Raw genomic sequence first — 24,205 nt, forward strand, 5'->3', positions numbered from 1 at the left:
ACTGAAATACAGCATTATTTCTCAATTCTATCGACCTTTGAAACAGAATATAATTTTCGAATTTTGCCTACTTGGAACTGAACTTTCAATTACCCTCCCTCGTTTTAGTTTCCACATCTCCAGCAGAGAGAAAATATCTAGCAATCAACAGCAGAAGGTGTATGTGTGTAGAATATAAGTAGATATTTCCACTTCTTGTGAGAGAAAGAAAGAGAGAGAGAGCAAATGGCTTGTGGGATATTTTCTGTTTCTACATCTGTACAGAAATCTTTGAAAGAATCAGATCTAAACTTAGATATGTTTTGACCAAAGCTTGGTCCAAGCTATATCTAACTTAATAGCACCACCTGATAGGATTATCTAAATCCTTTTAAAGTCAAGTTTTGCTTATGGTCCATTCAAGTAGTGAGTTGTATCCAGGTATGGGTGGCTTATCTGGTATTCCTTGAAGAAATCTGTCTAGACTCTGTTTAAAACTGATAGGATCCTTTTCCTCTTTTATCTGTTTTGGGACAATGTTAAACAGGGCAGGGCCTGTTGATGAAAAGAAATTATGCTGCTGTGTACACATATGTTGTGATCCTGAATTGAGCAGAGGACAAATGACCCGTGGTCCCAGCCTTGGATGAACCTTGAAACTAATGTTCAGGTCATTTGTGCAATGCTGGCGGTATATTCTCCACATCGTACAAATGATGTACTGCTCGTGGTGGCGCTGGAGAGAGTATAGCTTCAAGGCTTTAAGACAGTCCCAGTAATCGAGATCAGTCATGCCTTCATTTCGTTTAGTGAGTGCCCTCTGGGATGATTCAATCCTTGAGATGTTTTGCTTAGTATGGGGAGACAAGGGGCAGCAGTATTCGAGGTGTGGTTGTACAAAGGAGGAGAAAAGTGGAATGATGACACCATGTTCTTTGGACTGGAAGGTTCTTAAGAGCTATATTGACCTTATTGTTGATGTGGGTACTCCAATTGAGATAGTTATCAACAATTACACCCAGATCTCTGATATTATTGGATACCGTGAGCGGTTCCCCTGAAGGAAGAGAGTATGGCTGTTTTAGTATAGACTGAAACCGAAAAGATCCCATCTAGGTGCATCCTAAGTTGTACAACTTTTTTTTTTACTGTAGAAAATGTTAAATCATCTGATAGAGTGACAGTGTACTATTTAAAACAACACAAATCAAATGAAATCTCAAAGAAAAAAACTTTTTTACTCATTCTAAAGCAAAACAAAAACTTCTTTTGAAATTTTTAGAAAGCTATAAACTAGTTGATAATAAAAAGAGCATCCAGAAAAAAAATTGCAAAAATCATGAACCATAAACACTGTAAAAACCTTGTGTACTTATGACTAATACTATGTCAGTACTGTGCATATTGTGCAATTCTCAGGTGTGAATGTTCTTCATCTGTAATCAAACAATTTCACTACCAAGTGCCTCTCTTTCAAATGCAGAAAATGAACATCAATGTGATACCTATTTTCTGCACCTGAACCCAATCAGTACTACCTGCAACATTTTCCCAACCCGACACAGAACTTTAGGACTGCTACTTTTAATGTCAATACAGTGAAGGGTACATCTGAATAGATTGTAGAGATGTTAAGGAGGAGATACAGATATCATAAAAAATTATTGTTAAATGTGTTCTGGTGTTACCATTCTATCCTTTTTGTTTTAAACACAATATTTAGGACTAAGCTACTTCATAAACTCTACTATTCAAACAATTTATGTCTGTAAGAACCGTGTTCTTTCTTGGTGGTGAGACATGGCTATTGTTCATGAAAGCTCAGCTGAGTTCAGAGAGATATGATTTTCACATGATCTGTTGATTTCTTTGCTTGAAAACAGGAGAACATCTGAAATTACAGACCCACACAAATATATATGTGAAAATATGTATATAACATCTTCTTCACAAGACATATCTTGCTTTATCCATTGTATGTGGTGGGAATTGTGGTGGTGTAAATCACTTTGTTTTTAAGAACAAAATCAAACTAGTCTTCATACACAGTTGCAATATTTTGCCCTACTTTGATGCTGTTTGAGAAATGTGTAGACCTGAAAATTGCATGTAACATACAAATGTTATAAATGCCAAAACCTACCCTGGCGAAGAATGTACCCCACAACATAGATTAGTAGTTAGCGACTTTGGGATCAAGGCAAAATGGGTGCCCAGAATTAGACAGGCTTGGAGGAGAAGGGTGTGGAAGCTTAAAGACCCTGCAAACGGACAGAGACTTAGAGACAAGTTACTTGAAGCATTTAACGAAATAGAAGGGGATATAGCATCATACAACGTGGAAGACAATTGGAGATTTCTGCGGGACAACCTGTTGAAAGCCACCGACCAGATTTGTGGGTGGTGTAAGGTCCCCTCCCGACCCAGAGTAACGTGGTGGTGGAACAAGGAGGTAGACAGGGCTATTAGACAAAAGAAACAGGCTTGGAAGGACTGGAAGAACGGTGGTAGCAGGGAATTGTACCAATGTGCCAGAAGGGAGGCTAGGCGACAGGTTTATTTAGCCAGAGGGGAAGCAGATAAGGAAAGATTTGCCAATGTTCGCCGTGAGGACCAAAGACTCGAGGTATTTCGTGTTGCAAGACAGTGTAGGAGAGAGAATAGTGATGTTGTAGGAGAGAAATGTGTTCGCATGGATGATGGTACGCTTGCACTAAATGAGGATGCAAAGAAAGAGGTCTGGAGATGCCACTACAATAGATTGCTTAATAAAGAGAATGAATGGGAGAAAGAGAGCCTGCCGTATGTCGACCCAATAGAGGGACCAGCTATCCGAGTTGATAGTACCAGGGTAGATAAAGCAATTAAGAGTATGAAGACCGGGAAAGCCCCCGGCCCATCAGGAATCACTGCAGAGATGCTCAAAATATCTGGCAGTGTTGGCTATAGCCTAGTCACCCGTATTACGAACCAGGTGATACACGAAGGAGTCATACCCAATGACTGGTGTAGCAGCATCATAGTCAACTGCTACAAAGGTAAAGGTGACGCTTTAGATACAAATAATTACAGAGGCATCAAGCTGTTAGATCAGGTTATGAAAGTTACAGAGAGGGTCATAGCCCAACTAATTAGGGAGCGAATCAATTTAGATGAGATGGAGTTTGGGTTCGTGCCAGGTAAAAGCACTACTGATGCCTTATTTCTAGTGAGACAGTTGCAGGAGAAATACCTAGCTAAGGATAAACCTCTGTACCTGGCTTTCGTTGACATGGAGAAAGCCTTTGACAGGGTCCCCCGATCCCTTTTCTGGTAGTCAATGAGGAAACTTGGGATAGAAGAATGGTTAGTGAGAGCTGTGCTGAGTCACTATCAGAACTAGAGAAGTTTCAGGTGTGGAAGCAAGGTCTAGAATTGAAGGGCCTTAGAGTCAACCTAACTAAAACCAAAATCCTAATAAGTAGGAAGGTAGATAAAACACAAACCCCTTCAGGTAGATGGCCCTGCTCAGTATGTAGAAAAGGAGTAGGTAGTAACTCTATAAGATGTACCCGGTGCAAGCTTTGGACACATAAGAGGTGCAGCAACATCAAAGGCAGGTTAACTAGCAAGTTAGTTTTTGTTTGTGGCAGATGTTCAGGTGCAATAAAGACTGTAAACAAACAGGAAACAACTTCTATCTCATTCCAGGGTGAAAAACTAGAGGTAGTCGATAGCTTCCTCTATCTGGGCGACCAAGTTAGTAGTGGGGGTGGGTGCGCTGAAAGTGTAGCTGCTAGAATAAGAATAGCCTGGGCAAAGTTTAGAGAGCTCTTACCCCTGCTGGCGACAAAGGGACTCTCACTCAGAGTAAAAGGCAGACTGTATGACGCATGCGTACAAACAGCCATGCTACATGACAGTGAAACATGGGCTGTAACTGCCGAGGACATACGTAAGCTCGCAAGGAATGAAGCCAGTATGCTCCGTTGGATGTGTAATGTCAATGTGAATACCCGTCAGAGTGTAAGTATCTTGAGAGAAAAGCTGAACATTAGAAGCATCAGTTGTGGTGTGCAAGAGAGACGATTGCGCTGGTATGGACATGTGGTGAGAATGGATGAGGATAGCTGCGTGAAAAAGTGCCACACCCTAACAGTTGAGGGAACCCGTGGAAGAGGTAGGCCCAGGAAGACCTGGGCTGAGGTGGTGAGGCAAGACCTTCATACATTGGGCCTCACCGAGGCGATGACTACTGACCGAGACCTTTGGAAATGTGCTGTGCGTGAGAATACCCGGCAAGCCAAGTAAGATCGTTGCCAGTGCCCCTGGACTGGTTCTTGTGCGGGTGGCACATGAGATGCACCATTTCGAGCGTGGCCGTTTTCGTGCGGGTGACACGTAAAAGCACCCACTACACTCTCTGAGTGGTTGGCGTTAGGAAGGGCATCCAGCTGTAGAAACTCTGGCAAATTAGACTGGAGCCTGGTGTTGCCATCCGGTTTCACCAGTCCTCAGTCAAATCGTCCAACCCATGCTAGCATGGAAAGCGGACGTTAAACGATGATGATGATGATGATGATGATACAAACCTTACATTGTTAGTCTACTTGTAATTCCACTACGGCGTTCCTTCTCTTCATGTCCTTGATCACTTTATTTAACATACTGTAATCATCTCGAATTGCTAGTATCCCTGAAGAGTCAGCATGAGGAAGCTTTTTATCCCACACTGAACAGTCAGCAGCCTCTTGTAACTACACTTTTTTTGTTTTCCATATCAATGGTGAATATACTTCAATCATTCTATGCACACTTCTCACCAGTCATTCTGTTCTTTGGACAATTCTGACTGTGGGGTGTATGCAGAAGTAACTGTTGCTGTCGAGTGGCCTATAACTAGTCTTACCTGGTTAACATATATTAATCACAGGCAGAAGTGGAAGTTCTGTAACTATTGTTACATAAGACAATTGCATGATAAATAAGTACACACTCTCACTCTCTCTCTCTCTCTCTCTCTATATATATATATATATATATATACATATATATATAAAAAACAAACAAAACAAACTTTTTGTGAAAATGTTTAATACAAAAATATAACTATTTATCAATATGTTATAAAATTAAATTTGTTTGTTAATTCCAGATTTTATATATACTATATGCATGTGTATGTATATACATGTATGTACATGTATATATTGTTTATTTAAGCTGATCTAGTGGCCTGTTATGCTGGAGTTTCACAAATGTGTAGAATTCCTTAGACATGAGATTGCAGCCATGGCCAATACTAGTGTTGTATAACCAGCCCATTTAAAAGTACCCTTGAATTGTTGGGCAATACACTATTTGAGAAAACCTGTTGAGACAAGTGAAATCATAGTTGTAGCTTGAGCCAGTGCCGCCTGACTGCCACCGGTGCTGGTGGCATGTAATAAGCACCATTCAAGTGTGGGTTGATGCCAGAGCAACCTGAGTTGCTCTGTGCTGGTGGCATGTAAAAAGCACCATCCAAACATGGTTGATACCAGTGCCACCTGACTGGCTACCATACCAGTGGCACATAAAAAGCACCCATTACACTCTCAAAGTGGTTGGTGTTAGGAAGGGCATCTAGCTGTAGAAACTTTACCAGATCAGACTGGAGCCTGGTGCAGCCTACTGGCTTGCCAGTCCTCAGTCAAACTGTCCATCTCATTCCAGCATGGGAAATGGACATTAAATGATGATGATATATATGTATATATATATATATATATATATATATATATATATATATATATATCATGTGTCATTACCTACTGGTAATTATTGAAGAAGTGCAAATATACACGAACACACAGTAACATATATGTACATACACATACAAGTGACTTTAAGTTTCTGTGTAACAAACCCATTCATAAAGGCCATAATAGTAGACACTTGCTTAAGGTGCTGCATAATAGAACCGAACCCAAAACCACATGGTTGGAAAGCACACTTGTTAATCACACAGCCCAGCCTGCAGTCTACACGTGTGTCTATGCACATATACCTATCCAGCTTATTCTTACCCAAGAACAGGCTACATATCAAGGAAATTCCAGAGTAACAGTCCACTGGATCATCCAATATATAGATATATATATATGCATAAACCCATGCTAGCATGGAAAGCAGAATGTAAAACAATGATGATGATATTCATATGCATATATAAAATGTTAAATTAACCCACAAGTACATTTCAGAGTTGTACCTTTCTTGCAAGTGATTTGAACTGAGACCATGTTGAAACTAAAACTATCATGTTGTGAAAGAGCCATTATGGCTATCTAAAAAGATAAAAAAACTGTCAAATCCACCTTTCATTTATTTCAAAATTTTATACATTGATAGACCACAGCCTCATAGTTACATTAGAACCAGGTCACAGTGATGCACAGTAAATTCTGACATCCTCATAAATTAAATGAAAAATGAATTTTGCAGTTTTTACATACTTTTTGATGGGTATAAAGGCTTTTCCATGATGTCTTTTATCGTTTACTTTTATTACTCCTTTCTTGAACAGTCTCTGTTATTGTCCCCACTACCATCCTCTGACATCAAATCTGTTCCAATCCTCACACTGTAACTCACTCAACACTTTACCTAAAGTCTCCAGTCTCCACCCTCTCTCCTATTCTCCCTCTTAAGTCATGGAAGGCTGGGGGTCTTTAGTTTCACTAGTGCTGGCGCCGTGTGGTTCATGATTGGAAGGGCAGCCAGTCATAGAAACCATGCCAAAAGTCGAGCCACAATAGCAAGATGTGGTTTTCCAACCTGTTAGATCCCACTGAACCATCCAGCCCATGAACATAAAATCATGATACACATACAAAATAGCACAAACACTTAAAAAAACTCAACACAATCCATTCTCTTTTTCATGATTTCGAGTAAGGTAATCTGTTCTATAGAAACCAGCATCTTCATACTGGCAGTTGCACTGATGATAATTGTTTTCTGTTCCTTCCTACTGTAAAATGTCCTGCAGGATACACACTTTTATTGCCACTAGATGTCACCATGTTATCAAATGACTGAATTGTTATAGTTTGATTTTGTGGTTTAGAAGGGTTTTCTCTTATGGGGTTAGATTGGAAACACATGTTCTTTTCAGTACGCAATGCAAATTCTAAGTTAGAATGTAAAGAGCTTTCAAATGTATTAGATTTTAATTTAGATGATGTTCCACGCATCACATTTGTTATTGCTTTGCTATGTGTGGTATCTAACAATGGTAAAACAAATTCTGAAGTGGATGCATCCTTACAATTCAGCATGGTGCTTCGTGTCCGAGAACCGTTTGAAATTGGAATGGATGAATAGAACTTACTATGCTCATATCTGCTTTCTTCAGGTTCCATGGGTTCATTCTTCACCGTGGGAGCCATGACAAAATTACCAGAGGAATTGATATCTATAGTATCTAATAAGGCAACCTTAGAGTTGTTTCCAAACAATGTAACTCTATTTTCTTTGGGTAATAATTCAGCTCTTGAAATCTTGTCATTAATACCACTGGATAGTGTAGTGTTAGTTGAAAGAAAGTTAGATGATATTGAAGAGAAACATGGAGAAAGCTGATTCGGTGTTGTAACATTTTGTGACACAGATACATTACCTGTCATTGGGTTGGAAGCAACAAATGCATTAGTAGTTGTAATAGGTTGCTGATGTGTTGTATTAGGCAGTTGACTATCACACAGTTGTTCAAAATCTTTCATTTCCAAACGTTTTGCAATGATTTTTAACTGATGTAAAATATTTGGATCAAGATCTAGAATTCCATTATACATATAATCAGCAAAAGCATCTAAGGCTTTTGTGCTAACTTCCTGTGGTAAGTTAATGTGGAGAAAGTTCTGAGAGAGCATCTCTGCACCAAATACTGACAACAGTTTAGGACATACAGCAAATAAGACAACTTTATGTACCTGAAATATATAAAAAAAAAAGATCTTGAGATTTATAAAATAATTAATACCAGGGAAAATCTCTTAAAACATTTTTCACTTTTAACTATAAATCTTTTCTTTAATCGGAGTATAGTTATAAGTAAATACTTTCATGCATAGATGCCTTTAATTTTGGTGTTGTAATTAAATTCTATAGAGCATATCTAAAAGGATAACGAATTGGCCTAGTTTCAAAAATGAAATGACAATTCTCTCTATGAATTCTGTAGTTTATATTTTGCCAGAGCTGTGTTACAAATAGTCTGAAAAATTTTAAGGGATCAAAAATTTTTAATACAGCACTAATACAAATTAGGTGACATAGCAACTTTAATGTTTGCATGTCTTCATGAAGTATGAAACACAATACATAATATAAGAATATTTTTATCTCAACTGAAATACTTTCTTAAACTTTTTTACTTTTTTCCCACCATCCCAATATTAAAATGTTTTTCATTATATCATTACCAGGCCAATAGTTGAGTGCATTTGCCTCAAAGCTATAGGCATATAACATACTTTTAAAGTAATACAGATCAGGTTATATCAGTGTTTTTTAAGTCAAAGAAAATAAGGAATGATTTTAAAAACAGCAGCATGGAAAACGGACATATGATGATGATGATGAAATAGTACGGTCAATTTGAACACATGCACTACCTGTCCATATCCTTTTGCAGGTTTATTGAGCCTTTTGGGAAAATAATTATGTTTTTTGAAAATCACTTACCAACTAAGGATTAGATATGAAAACTACCAGTAGTAGCCATACAGAAAATACGTGTTACTTCCCTTTAAATTCAAACTTAGATAGAAATTAGGTATATATATATATATATATATCGCCATTTCCACCAACTACAACTGAATATTTTATGAAAACTTCGCCCCAGAGTATTCAGAAATGTTCATCATCAACATTTTACATCCGAATTTCCATGCTGACATGGGCTAAATATAACCCACATAGGCTGGGTAGATTTAATAGCTGGGTAGATTTAATACGCATAACTTCTTATTAATGATTTCATTCTCGAAATCCCAGGGTGACCAATGTGAAATTCCTTTAGTAATCGCTTATGTAGTGTAGCTGGCACTATGATTCTTTGTGCATGCATTAACACCCTGTCACACATTGAAAATAGGTTCGAAATTGTGTTGCGTTCAGTAAAACGCATATTTTTATCTCTTTTAACCCTCAGCATTTCTTACATTTTTTTTAATGAATTGATTGTTTCCCACTTTTAATTTTATGTCTTGTAATGTAACTGGTAGTTCACATATGATATTACATAAAACATTTTAAATTTCATTTTCTGCTTGTAATGCTGCAATCACAGTATCCTCAAACGGTTCAATATTTTTCAAAATCAGTCTTGATAAACAATGAGAGTGTTCTAATTTCTTAGCTGGTATAAACTTCATCTTAAAAGCAGTTTAGCAATATAGTACCACAGCATTGTAATCAACAGTATGGGCAAGGATTCCTTTCCTCAACCCATATATATATAGATAAGACAATGATCAGTTTGTGATTGAAAATTTCTTCACTGATGAAGTTTGCGACCGTATCAGAGGTGTTTTGTTGAGTAACAGCTGTATTAACAATTGCTGTTGCTTCTGCAATTCCACCAACTGCTGCTGCTGTTGTTGTTTCTGTAATTCAATTACTGAAGCTAGTGATTCTTCCATGTTCCAAACAACAATCTATCCAGCTTGAGTTCGAATATCCTCATTGCCAATTGTTATGTCTTCAGGGGTTTGAATATCTCATTGCCAATAATGTTATCACAACACTGGGTGTGCACAAAGGTGTAGGAGTAGTATAACCCAAATAAATATTTGGATGTGGTTATCTAGAAGAACCTTTCGCAGAGTTAATATGTTCACACAGAACATGCTCCACACTACACCAAACATAGGTATCATAGTATCTATGCTTAAAATCTTCTGTTCCAACAATCCTTGCAATTATTTGAATTTTTTCAGGATTATTAAGCTCAAAGAAAAACAAATATAGGAAAAGATTAAAAAATTAACATAATAAAGTCTTTAATTAAACTTACCATCACTGTAGATGAACCATTGTCAATACTAGCATCACATAATTTTCCACTCTTCCATAGCAATGCTAGGCTGGACATTACATTTTTCTGATGATCAGCAAGAATAAATATTTTCTTCCCTTGAGGCTGTGGTATTTCAATGGCCTGTGGTTGCGTAGTAGGTATTGGAACTTGAAAAGTAGAGAATCGAACTGGATCTGGCATATTTTCAGACTCCTCAACCACACAGATAAGGTTTTTGATTGAAGGTTCCTGAGAATTCTCAGCTATCTTAGAGATATGACCAATATTTTGCCTGAAATTTATTGAGATAAAAATTATGATAAATGCATGAACTCATCAGAAAATACTTGCATAGTAAGAAGCTGTCAAAAAGTCATTTAGTTACCTGTCAGTAAAATCATTTTCTTGACAATTTTTCTTTATTTTCAAATTTTCTTCCTGAAATTCTTTGAGAAAAGCCTGCCTCTTAGGAATTTTGGCAGGTGGAGATGGAGGATGGTTACTGTCTGAGATAAGAACTGTAGCAGGAGAGCTAGGAGGCTGCTTTTTTTTGTTTAAATATAAGTTTTTATTTGATGAGCCTGCCTACAAATAATAAAATAGATTCAAGAACAGAAAACAAGTTTGAACTTTTATGTAGAAAAATATCCCTACATTATGCAGAAAATGTGAAGTTTTATTAATTTCTAAAGAAGCGAGAGAATATGACCTTAGATAAGTTCATGAATCTGGTACAAACTAGCGTCTTACTCAGAGTACAGCAATGTACCACTGATCAATTATGAATCGAAACCTTAGCCACACAGGCTTGCACTTTGTTATAAAAGATAATAATTGTTTTTAGAGAAGAGTTCAAGTCTTAAATTATATTTTGATTACTAATAGTCAGACTCAAGTGAAACAGCTTGAGTCTGACTCTCAACTGTAAATATTTTACATCAATTACATTATTAATACTCTTGCAAATGGCATGGGTATCATACAATTCCTTTCCTACTACTCAACAAATTCCAGTATTTTATCACTTTGCTGGATACTGTAGAATAACAGTTAGTAGCTAGGAAGGATTGTCCATGACTTTGCTTAATTTTGTTGTAGCTATTTCACTTCTTCAACATTTTAAAGTTTCTGAAAAAAGGCATGAACATCATAAAATTTCTTTCTCATAGTCATACAAATCTGAAGCCATATACTCAAGTAAGAAATCCTTATTTATAGCTAAAGAGTAGTACAGCTTGTAAAACACCGAGCATAATCTGACTCTACAGACCTACCAGTGATCAGTTTACTTGAATTCATGAACAATCAGTTACAGAAACATAATATATTTCATCATCAACAAGGCATGGTTTCAATTGCCACATGACTTTTTCTATAGGTAATTTTCATCAAGTTAAAATTTGTCATAACTACACCTGCAACTGTACAATATGGTTTGTTTATTTGTAGCAGCTTAACATCTCTTTCAACCAGTCCTGCCCCAGATTTATTATCCAATGGTTTGACAAACATATTTAGAATTATAATTGCAAGATTTATTTTGTTACAAAAAGACTAAATGGTTTTAAGTATATTGATGTTATGAACATGAAACACATGATTCTACAGAGAGAGAAAAGTGCAAACAAAGCTGTGTGGTTAAGAACTTCACTTCCATGGCTTGGAGTTCAATCCAACCGCATGGACTGGGCAAGTGTCTTTCTATATAGCCAAACAAACCTTTGTGAGTGGATTTGGTAGATGGGAACTGAAAGAAGCCCATTGTATGTGTATGAGTTTGAGTCATGTTTTGGATATTGTGGGTTTACCAATACCTTGTGAGTGAATTTGGTTGATGGAAACTGCATGGAAGCTTGTTACATATGTATACATGCACATATAAGTATGTGTGTGCACATACTCTATGCACACATGGGCTGGGTGGTTCAACAGGATCCGACAGCTTGCTTTGTAACCACATGGTTCCAGCTTCGGTCCCATGGCATGGCACCTAGGGCAAGTGTCTTCTACTATAGCTTCAAGCCAACCAAAGCCTTGTGAGTGGATTTGGTAGACAGAAACTGAAGGAAGCCCATTGTGAGGGTGTGTGTTTGTGTTCGTCCCCCACCACTGCTTGACGACCAGTGTTGATGTGTTTATGTCCCTGTAACTTAGCAGTTTGGCAAAAGAGACTGATAGAATATGTACCAGACTTAACAAAACAATTTCTGGGGTTGATTCGACTAAAAATTTTTCAGGGCAGTGCCACAGTATGGCTGCAGTCTAATAACTGAAACAAGTAATAGAATACACATAAACAAACATTCAATTTCCTTCTATCAAATCGACCAACAAAGTTTTGTCCAGTCTGAGTCTATTCTAGAAGATACTTGCACAAGGTGTCACACAGTGGGACTGAACTCAAATTCACATGGTTGTGAAGCAAACTACTTAACAAGAGTCACACCCGCACGCACGCACACACATTCCTTCCAGAGAGTGATAAGTTCGAAAGAAGTTGTGTGGCCACTTAGAATAAAGAAATCAACGATAAGTGTGAGTGAATAAATCCATAATTGTTAGTCCGACAAAATATATTTTTCGAACTAACGATAAAGCACCTAATACACTTTGTAAAGTGGTTGGCGTTAGGAGGAACATCCGACCAAAGCAGACAACAGAGCTTAGCACAGTCCTCTGGCTTGTTAGCTAACGGCACAGATCACGGCAGTATGGAAACCGGACGTTAAACGATGATGATAATGTGCGCGTGTATGCATGCACACACATACACATTCATATATATTATTATTATTATTATTAATCGACAGAAGTTACAATGTGACTCAAGGGCCGAGAGTTTCATGATGCCATTTACCAAACTGACAGTTTGATAAGTAGCATGCACGAATCTCTCGAGCCTTGAGTCACTGTAACTCATGCCGATTAATATTAATAAATAAAAATATTATATATATAATACACACATACACGTGTGCATATATATATATAATAATAATAATAACATCACACCCACACGTACAAAGAGTGTGTCTATATAAACTATTCTTGTGTGTTTGTATAAACAGACACTAGTTAACTAGTATATTTGGGTTTTAGAACAGCCTCGTAAAATGAAAACTATCCTAAAATGAATGTCTGAATTAGATCAACACGCGTGTTGATCGATTACAATCAGACCTGTTAGATATTGACGTGTCTCAAATCGATGCAACGTAGCATTTATTGACAAATATGGTGATAAGTACTTACCAAGTTCGCAATTTCTGCTCTCTTTTTAAATTTATGAAACCAACCTTGACTAGCCTTAAATGGACGAATTTCGTAATCTGAACTACGGGGGAAGCTGTTCTTCACATGTTCATAAATCTCTAAGGCTTTTTCACGAATAACTTCCATATTTACTTGGTCCCCCGTCTTTTGTTTTTCCTTTATCCACATTAACAAACGCTTCTCTACTTCGACTATGAAAGACCTGTTTTTAAAGACTCTGGTTGATTTATCAATTACCTTCACAGATTTTAGTCTTTCTTTTTGAGCACATATGGTTGCAACAGTCGAAGGGGGGAGCCCGTATTCAGTACAAAGAACACTTCTTTTAAAGCCTTGTTCGAATTTGTTGATAATTTCCTGTTTTTGTTGGATCGTTATGACTTTGCGCTTTCTCTTTGTTTTGGGTTTAGATGACATGACTATTCGAAAATTTATTTTGCAAAACAGAACAGAGACAAATCTCCAATGAGAGTTAAGTGTGTCGGGGGGGGGGGGGGATCCTTAATTTTAACTCCAGTTACGTGAAGTTAACATTCAAGTAAAAACGTGATCTCGTACGGCTCTCGTTAATGTACAATGAAGTGATGAACGTTAAGCGAATTGTCGCGTCATAAAGAACTTGTTAACCGAAGTAGGAAAGAAACAATCACATATACATGAACATTCTGAGAAAACCGTTAAAAGAGATGGATAGTAAATGTCGCTATTCTTATTCGCATAAATAAACCTTATGTAAGAGGAGTTTCGTCTCTAACTTTTGTCGTGAAAATATGGGTGTGTTTGACACTTCGTAAACAAGTCAACAATTATATTTTTTGTGTCAAAATTGTGTCTCCATTACAAGCTATATACATGATCACGAATTAAACCACAACTCAAAACGATTTATAAAAATAAAATACTGTCTCCATGTCCTAAAATACAAGCATTGCATAAACAATAATAGGTACTATTTGAATTTTTCACCCGCACGATTTTCACTAAGAAAAAAAAAAAAAAAAAAAAGAACTCGAATTTTTTGCGTGGAATCAAGTGTCCTGACCTCCTATGCTGCAAACTCCTTATTTTTGTTCGGAAAAAAAGGAAGGGGGTAAATCGGACCCCCCCCCCACATCCCCGAATCATTGGAATTTTTTTTTTCCTTGAGTGAATTCTGGTGACCTAATATGCTACTAAACCTTTTTGGGGGTCAGGAAAACGGGGTGGTGTGGAACCCGCGGAAATTTCACCCCCCACCTCCATTTTCAAATATGTTTTGCTATTTCTTTCTTTACCCATCATTTTAGATAAGATTTTGCAGAAATAGGATTTCGAGAGAGTGTAGATTACATTAGATTGAAAATTCAAAGAAGTTTGAAATAAATAAGTGAAAATGCAGAGGTTATAGAAGTTAGGGGTAACGAAGTGCGGAGAGATAAACGATGAATTCATCTTAAGAAAAACACGTTAGAGTTTTTGCATGTATGAGTGAAACGGAGCAAAAGTGTAATATTAACAAAATATCTTTTCCCTACCTCTTAAAATCACTGGATATAATATATATAATAATCCCGAATAGATTTTCCTGGCTTGCCGGTCCTGTCAAACCGTTCAACCCATGCCAGCATAAAAAGCAGACGTTAAATGATGATGGTGATGATGATGTATAATGATATATATAATTACGATAGATTGTTATCCATTCAATGTTTCGGTAAACTTCGTCACCCACTCAACTCCCCCCACAAAATGAAACAAATTTCGACGCCAAAAATTGCAAAGAGAAAATCTATTTCTAGTGCCGAAATGCGTTTCAGTTTTGTGTGTGGAGAAAACATATTTCTGCAAAATGTTATCTAAAATTATGGATAAAGAAAGAAATAGCAAAAATTATTTGAAAATGGGAGTGTGGGTGAAATTTCCGAGGGTTTCACCCCACCCCGTTTTCCAAACCCGAAAAAGAGTTTTGTAGTATATCAGGAGGTCACCGGAATTTAGTCAACGAAAAAAAAAAAAAAAAATTTCCAATGATTTTGGGATGGGGGGGGGGTCCCGGTTTCCCACACACCCTTTTTTTCCGAACAAAAATAAGTGGTTTACAGCATATTAGGAGGTCAGGTTACTTGATTCCATGCAAAAAATCCGAGTATTTTTTTCTTAGTGAAAATCATGCAAGATCAATGGAGGTGGGAGGTGAAATTTCCAAGGCTTTCACTTCACCCCACCCCATTTTCCGGATCCAAAAACGGTTCTGTAGCATATTAGGAAGTCACCAGAATTCATTCAACGAAAAAAAAAAAATTCCAATGATTCCAGAATATGGGGGATGGGTGGTGACCAGACCTCCTCCCTTTTTTCCAAAAAAAAAAATAAGGAGTTTGCAGCATAATTAGGAGATCAGGGTACTTAATTCCATACAAACATTCTGAGTTTTTTTTTCTGAATGAAAATCGTGCAGGTGAAAGGATCAAAATCTACCCAATAATATCAAGATGTTTAAAAGAATCATCTACACGAATACATGCAGAGTGGTACATGTGAACATATCCTTATTTAGCTGTAGATTGTGTTTTTTCACCTACTGAATAACAGATCATATCCAATTGGAGATTTGTCAGGTCTCCTACATTTAGAAGCATTCAGACAACTGCATAAATTCTTATGTTGTGTTTGATGAAGTCAATGATGTCATTAAAGTAAATTATGAATAGAAGAGAACCCAATAAAGTGCCTTGTAGGACTCCACAAATGACTTACTGAGCTTGATCAAACATCATTGATCACCACCATCGCTTATCTTAATGATATTTTGATAAAGAGCAAGTCTGTGGAGCAACACTTCAAACATATTAAAAAAGTATTTGGAAAAATAAATGAATATGAGTTTAGACCAACAGAGGAAAAGTCTGAATTTTTGATGAAAAAAATCAAATATGTAAGTCAAGTAATTGACAAAAGGGGATAAAGGCCAGACCCATTAAGGATGATGACAATATGGAATGTGCCTCCCACAACAAATGTCAAATTGTTACAAACATTTTTAGGCTTGGTAAACTACTATCAAGAATATATCCCAAACATACACAACATAAGTGTTCCACTAAATGAGCTGTTAAAAAATGATGCAAAATGGTTTTGGTCAGAAAATGCCAGAAAGCATTTGAGGAACTAAAAAGCATGTTAACTTCAGACTTGTTGCTTACACACCTCGATCCAATGTTGGAAACGATACTGGCAACAGATGTTAGTGAGTACAGGGTAGGTGCTGTACTCCTACACAAATGTGAAGATGGCAGCCAAAAGGCCATAGCTCATGTCAAGGACGCTATTGCCAATGGAAAAAAATTATAGCCAAATTGAAAAAGAGGCATTGGCAATTATATTCGGCATAAAAAAGTTCCACAAGTTTACACATGGTAGACAGTTTACAAACAGACTATCGCCCATTGCAAGCCAAGTAAGAGCATAACCTGTGGCCTCTGGTAGAAGTGTAGCCAGCTCATTTATTTGTATCTTTACTTCATTGGACTCTGCTTGCGAAGACCTGTTGAGGCAAGTGAATTTGAAATCTGAAATCAAAATCAAACCGAATCCGATAACTGGCACCCATGCCAACCTCTCCTTCATTGGACACTAAACTTTGCTTATAAATACCTGTTGGGGCAAGTAAAATCGAAATCATAATTGAACCACATTCGATGACTGGCACCTGTGCTAGTGGAGCACTAACTGCACTGTCCAAGTGTGATCATTGCTAGAGCAGCTGTCTGGCTTCCGTGCTTGTGGCCCGTAAATAGCACCATTTGAGCGTGATCGTTACCAGCGTCGCCTTACTGGAACTTGTGCCGGTGGCATGTTAGAAAATCATTCGAGCGAGGTCGTTGCCAGTGCCGCTGGATTGGCTCCTGTGCAGGTGGCACGTAAAAAACACCACTTTGAGTATGTCCATTGCCAGTACCGTGTGACTGGCCCGCATGCTGGTGGCACGTAAAAGCACCCACTACACTCTCGGAGTGGTTGGTGTTAGGAAGGGCATCCAGCTGTAGAAACTCTGCCAGATCAGATTGGACCCTGGTGCAGCCATCCGGTTCTCCAGTCCTCAGTCAAATCGTCCAACCCATGCTAGCTTGGAAAGCGGACGTTAAACGATGATGATGACATGGGTGCCAGTCAACAAATTTAGTTCGATTTTGATTTCACTTGCCTCGACAGGTCTTCGCAAGCGGAGTTTAGTGTTCAATGAAGGAATGTTATGTGTAAGTGGGCTGGGTACATCCCTGGCAGAGGCCTTGGATTTTGGTCTCACTTGGCTTGCCGGGTCTTCAGCATATTTCCAACGGTCTCGGTCACAAGTCATTGCCACAGTGACGCCTAATGTTTGGAGGTCATGCTTCACCACCCCATCCTAGGTCTTCCTGGGCCTGCCTCTTCCACGGGTTCCCTCAACCGCTAGGGTGTGGCACTTTTTCACACAGCTATCCTCATCCATTCTCGCCATATGTCCATACCAGCACAATCATCTCTCTTGCACACCACAACTGATGCTTCTTAGGTTCAACTTTTCTCTCAAGATACTTACACTCTGTCGAGTATGCACACTGATATTACTCACCCATCAGAGCATACTGGCTTCATTCTTTGCGAGCTTACGCATGTCCTCAGCAGTTACGGCCCATGTTTCACTGTCATGTAGCATGGCTGTTCGTACACATGCGTCATACAGTCTGCCTTTTACTCTGAGTGAGAGGCCCTTTGTGACCAGCAGAGGTAAGAGCTCTCTGAACTTTGCCCAGGCTATTCTTATTCTAGCAGCTACACTTTCAGCGCACCCACCCCCATTACTAACTTGGTCACCCAGATATCGGAAGCTATCAACTACGTCCAGTTTTTCTCCCTGGAATGTGACAGAAGTTGTTTTCTGCACATTTTCAGTGTTTATTGCACCTGAACATCTGCCACATACACCTTTTGTACCGATCGAGCAGGGCCATTTACCTGAAGGGGTTTGTGTTTTGTCTACCTTTCTACTTATTAGGACTTTGGTTTTAGCTAGGTTGACTCTAAGGCCCTTCAATTCTAGTCCCTGCTTCCACACCTGAAACTTCTCTAGTTCTGATAGTGACTCAGCAATTAGTGCAAGGTCATCAGCGTAGAGCAGCTCCCAGGGGCATCCTGTCTTGAATACCTCTGTTATCGCCTGGAGGACTATGATAAATAGGAGGAAGCTGAGGACAGAACCTTGGTGGACCCCTACCTCTACCCAGAATTCTTCATTGTACTCATTGCCAACCCTCACCTTACTGACAGCGTCCCTGTACATGGCTCACACAGCTCTCACTAACCATTCTTCTATCCCTAGTTTCCTCATTGACCACCAGATGAGGGATCAGGGGATCCTGTCAAAGGCTTTCTCCATATCAACGAAAGCCAAGTACAGAGGTTTATCCTTGGCTAGGTATTTCTCCTGCAGCTGTCTTACCAGAAATATAGCATCAGTGGTGCTTTTCCCTGGCATGAACCCAAACTGCATCTCATCTAAACTGACTAGCTCCCTAATTAGTCGGGCTATGACCCTCTCAGTGACTTTCATTACCTGATCTAACAACTTGATACCTCTGTAATTATTTGTATCTAAAGTGTCACCATTACCTTTGTAACAGTTGACTATGGTGCTGCTACATCAGTCATTGGGTATGACTCCTTCGTGTAGCACCTGGTTAACAGTATGGGTGACTAGGCTATAGCCGACACTACCAGATATTTTGAGCATCTCTGCGGTGATTCCTGATGGGCCGGGGGCTTTCCCTGTCTTCATAGTCTTAATTGCTTTATCTACCATGGTACTGTCAGTTTGGATAGCTGGTCCCTCTGTTGGGTCGACATTCAGCAGACTTTCTTTCTCCCATTCATTCTCTTTATTGAGCAACCTTTCATAGTGGCATCTCCAAACCTCTTTCTTTGCAGCCTCATATAGTGCAAGTGTACCATCTCTCTCACACACTGTCTTGCAACACGAAATACTTCAAGTCTTTGGTCCTCACGGCACAGAACATTGGCAAACTTTTTCTTATCTGCTTCCCCTCTGGCTAAGTAAACCTGTCTCCTAGCTTCCCTTCCAGCAGTCTGATACAGTTCCCTGCTACCTCCGTTCTTCCAGTCCTTTCAAGCCTGTTTCTTTTGTCTAATAGCCCTGTCAACCACATTGTTCCACCACCATGTTACTATGGGTCGCGAGAGGACTTTACATCAGCCACAGATCTGGTCGGTGGCTCTCAGCAGGTTGTCGCGTAGAAACCTCCAGTTGTCGTCCACGTTGTATGATGCTATATCCCCTTCTATTTCGTCAAATGCTTCAAGTAGTATGTCTCTAAATCTCTGTCCATTTTCAGGATCTTTAAGCTTCCAAACCCTTCTCCTCCAAGCCGGTCTACTTCTGCCTTGATTCCGAAGTCACTAACTACTAATCTGTGTTAAGGGGTACATTCTTCGCCAGGGAAGGTTTTGGATTCTATAAGTCGCCCTCTTTCCCTATTTCTGGCGTGGATGTAGTCAATTTGGCTAGAGTGTCTACCAGAACAGTAGGTGACTAGTTGACAGGCAGGTTTCCTGAAGTTGGCATGGCAAACCATAAGATCGTTTGCATCACAGAACTCCAGCAGTCTGGTTCCCTCCTCATTGCAGGAACTGAAGCCATAGCCTCCATGAATGCCATGGAAGCCCCCTGCATGACGTCCAACATGACCATTGAAATCACCAGCCACAAAGAGAAGGTCCCCGTCATTCGTCAATGAGGTAGTTTGCAGAAGGGTGTAGTAGAATTGGTCTTTCTTCCCATCCAGTAGTCCCGATTGAGGGGCATAGGCCGAGATGACGGTAGCTAACCTATGATGAAGCACTAGTCTAATCTTAAGTACTCTGTCACATATTCTGACTACCTCAATTACCTTATCAACCCATTTCTCTGCTAGGAGTATTCCCATGCCCCCGACTCCGTCAGTGTTCCCTGCCCAGAAAATATTGTATCTGTGTTCTTTGCCTGTGAGGAACCTCGTAGAACCTCCTCTCCAACTTACTTCTTGGATGCAGCACAAATCTACCCGTCTCCGTTCAAGCATCTCAACAATCTCACCAGACCTACCTTTCAGTGTGCCGATGTTGAGAGTGCCAATTCTGACGGTGTGGGAGGAGTGGGCCTGTGTGACCCTGGGATATACATACATACATATATATAGAATATATATATATATATACACATAAATATATATATACATACATATAGAAACATATATATACATGTATATATAATATATATAATACATATATATATATATATATATATACCTGTACGTGTATATATACATTTATCCACACACACACATATATATATATATATATATAGGTAAAGTAAATGTTAGAGGTAATACTTGATAATTGCAAGCACCTGTGTATTCCAGCTCGTGGTCGGGGCGAATGAATAAATTGTAAATGTAGAAATAAAAACAGAACACAAAGGATTCTGCGGTACACATGTTTCAAGCTTTATAGTTGTTACATCAGTGTATAATAGACAGTATAAAGCTATCTTCAGTCGCAAATGTATTCTCTCCCAAGAATTATATCACATAGAAGTTAAAGGAGGAAGAAAGATGAGATATAAGAGGTGAGGTTCCGTTTGGTATTTTGTATTGCAATATACCTCGTAGAATTCTTAATTTGATATATTTATACATAATTTCCTTGGTACTCCGGAATCCGTCCATACCTTGCCACAATTCAGTGTGTAGTGAACGCTAAGTAAACAATACTATTTAATATTAGTTATAAGGGTAGTGTTAAAGGAGGGAATAAGTTGGTGGTCAAAACAATACAACAAAAATGAAATAATAATGTAAAATAAGAAATAAAATAAGGAATATAAAATACTAAGAAGAAAAATACACAGATATTCATACAAAAATAAAAATAAAAGGAGTCAAATCGGTGAGGCGGGTGATCTAAGAAACAATAAGAGAAAATTTGGATAGTAAATTAAGATACATCTAAGCCATTTAGACGGGTTGGATTCCGGAGTACCGAGGAAATTATGTATAAATATATCAAATTAAGAATTCTACGAGGTATATTGCAACACAAAATACCAAACGGAACCTCACCTCTTATATCTCATCTTTCTATGTGATATAATTCTTGGGAGAGAATACATTTGCGGCTGAAGATAGCTTTATACTGTCAATTATACACTGATGTAACAACTATAAAGCTTGAAACACGTGTACCGCAGAATCCTTTGTGTTTTGTTTATATATATATATCTGACAGACGCATCACTAACACCAGAATTTAGCAGGGACACTAAAGTGAACATTTATATGCAGATATATAGGTTGTGTGTGTGTATCTATAGATACATATATATATGTTAGGGTATGTGTGTATATATATATATATATATATATATATATATATATATATATATAAACATAGAGTAAATGAGTATATGCATATATACGTACAGGTATGTGCATACCGACATCCACCTGTTATGTATAGGTGCATATCTGGGTACTGTAGACATACATACGTGCGCACACACACACACACACACACAGGAGTGTGTGTGATGTCTCAATCCGTATAAGCCCTGAATAATGAAAGTATATATTATGTGAAGCAAGTTCTAAGAATTTGAATCAAATAAATAGGATTTTCATTTAGCGTTTCAAAACCAATGCTAAAGAATATCACTAATTTTCCTATTAAATTTGAGTGTGTGATAAAATACACAAATGATAATATAAAAAAAAGTAGATATGTTTACTTTGTGCGTTTGAAATATTTCCATTTTTCTCCTTTTTCTGTTTGGATTTTCCTTTAGGGATAGGGAACTTGCTGTTTCTTGAGGTAAAGCCGGTGTACAATTCTCAATTATCGTACTCGTAACTTCTGTGTCGTTAGCTCCTGCTGTAATTTGTTGTATTGTTTTGAGAACAACGTTTCTACAGGCATCTTGTGGGTGAGAATGTGGTGGTGGATCATACTGAAGAACATCATCAATTGTTTTGAGTCTTGCAACGCATTTTCTTCTTTCTTCACATTTCCAATATGTAATATTATTTTTCTTCTTGTCGACAGTATAAGCGTATCCATTGTATAGTAATTTCCTGCCGCCACGTTTAGTAACAGTGAATTCCATAGTCACAAAAAATGATGAATACGCTATATAAAATAATTCGGATGAACGTATGGTATTGACCAACGTTGCGTGTGTAAATTAAATTCACTAGACAGTTGCAAACAACTGTTTTTTAAAATTACTGTGAATATCATGCAATGTTCAAGAACCTAAAGGCTTTAAAACATAAGTACAATGAAAACTTGAAACCGAAACGAAGAAATGAACTATGTACGAAGTTTCTCTATATACACTACATATGTTGAACACATACACACATTAGTGTGTGCACAACAAATTAAAAGGGTGGCTTATTAGTAATTAGAACCTAAAGGCAAAGTTAATAGAGGTCACAAAAGTGACGGAGGGTGATGATTAGCACCGCTTATGCTAAAATAAGAGTTAAATTAACTCCAAACCCACTAAAGCACTATACTTAATGGCTGATGAAGGGAGGTAAGTCCTTAGCATATATATATATAGCCATATCGTGATTTCGAATTTTGGTGTAGACTACCTTAATTCTCATCAGCAGCCTAAGGTTAAACTCAACTTCCACTGTCAATCTTATTAGAAAAACCGTTGAAGGTGGATATACATAACTCCTAAACTAATCCCTTGGCCCTTTTTCATTTCACCACCTTTTTCACAACAGCCGTTGACCGGTTGTACTAATTCACCTCCAACGATAAAGCGCAGTCAGCATATTCCCTTCTTTATTATTAGCTAACTCTGATGAGCATAAAGTTATATAATCAGTTTGTTACCTAACACTCCATTGTATTCTTTACACGAAACCAATTGGTAAGATCAGCCGTGATACATATTTAATACATTTCGAATAATATACCCACTCTGCTGACAGATATACAAATGCATTTTTTCCTTAACTTATTGTCTCTTAGATGACTCACATATATATATATATATATATATACATATATATATATATATATACACACACACACATTTAAATACAACAGGTTTTTTTCCAATTTCCATCTACCAAATATACTCTCATGGATTTGGTTGACCTGAGCCTATCGTAGACGACACTTGCCTAAGGAACCAGCTGCAAGACTGAACCTGAAACTATGTGGTTTAGAAGTGATGTATACATCATCATCACTTAACATCCACCTTCCATGCTGACACACACATATGCATCTATTGCTTCCTTTTACCAATTCCTTTCCATGCTTTCTTGATTTTTTGCCAGTGTTTGTGATTTTCACCTCTCAAAATCTCAACTTTTTTTTTACCAGTGTTGAATTAGAAAGAATTTTTCTCCAACTTTCCTCTTATTTTTTTTTCTTTCTCACTTTTCTCTCCCTAATCTTGCACTTTTTCTCTCAATTTCAATCCTTTCACTTATAGCTTCCCTTTATGTTACAATGTCTTACATCCATATTCTTGCATACACTTTCCTTGCACTCTCCACAAATACTTTCTTTTTTTGTCTCATACTCATGAACATCTCTTCACTTCCATACTTTCCTCACACATAATGTAATTACACATGCTAACACTTCAACATACCTACATATGAACACACCTGCAAAAAAAAAAGACTTACACTATTCCTTCCCCATGTGTTCATTTGATGCACTCCTATACGTGTACATACATATCCAGCCCTCCTCCATTCATAACTCTGCCAGAGAACAGCATTCCCACCTGATTCCTAAACCAACATTCATTTTTCCCTCTTTTTTTATAACTACTTCAATGCATTTCTCTCTCAAACACTGATG

At 38.0% G+C, this 24,205-nt stretch overlaps 1 protein-coding gene across 2 annotated transcripts; it reads right to left on the reverse strand.

The window, feature by feature from the left end:
* Positions 1-5,034: 5,034 nt before the first annotated feature.
* On the reverse strand, positions 5,035-23,110 carry LOC106877745 (uncharacterized). 2 transcript variants are annotated; one of them, XM_014926755.3, is made up of 4 exons: positions 22,098-23,110; positions 10,413-10,612; positions 10,025-10,319; positions 5,035-7,934 (listed from the first exon to the last, which is right to left on the reverse strand). In XM_014926755.3, the coding sequence occupies exons 1-4, from the start codon at positions 22,470-22,472 to the stop codon at positions 6,927-6,929; spliced, it is 1,878 nt and encodes a 625-aa protein (XP_014782241.1). In that variant the 5' UTR covers positions 22,473-23,110; the 3' UTR covers positions 5,035-6,926. The 2 variants fall into 2 exon arrangements, with proteins under 2 accessions (XP_014782241.1, XP_014782240.1); XM_014926754.3 differs by lacking the exon at positions 22,098-23,110 and adding an exon at positions 13,280-15,296.
* Between the last annotated feature and the right edge of the window lie 1,095 nt (positions 23,111-24,205).

This window comes from Octopus bimaculoides, chromosome 3, assembly GCF_046866305.1.
Source record: "Octopus bimaculoides isolate indiv1 chromosome 3, ASM4686630v1, whole genome shotgun sequence".
NCBI lineage: Eukaryota > Metazoa > Mollusca > Cephalopoda > Octopoda > Octopodidae > Octopus > Octopus bimaculoides.

Bases quoted from the DNA above. Each gene is read 5' to 3' on its own strand.
- LOC106877745 (XM_014926754.3), bottom strand. From the start codon at position 13,717: ATGTCATCTAAACCCAAAACAAAGAGAAAGCGCAAAGTCATAACGATC. The intron at 10,320-10,412 runs GTAACTAAATGA...AATAAATTTCAG, and splicing joins GAAAATGATTTTACTGACAG to GCAAAATATTGGTCATATCT. The intron at 7,935-10,024 runs GTAAGTTTAATT...TATATATTTCAG, and splicing joins ATGGTTCATCTACAGTGATG to GTACATAAAGTTGTCTTATT.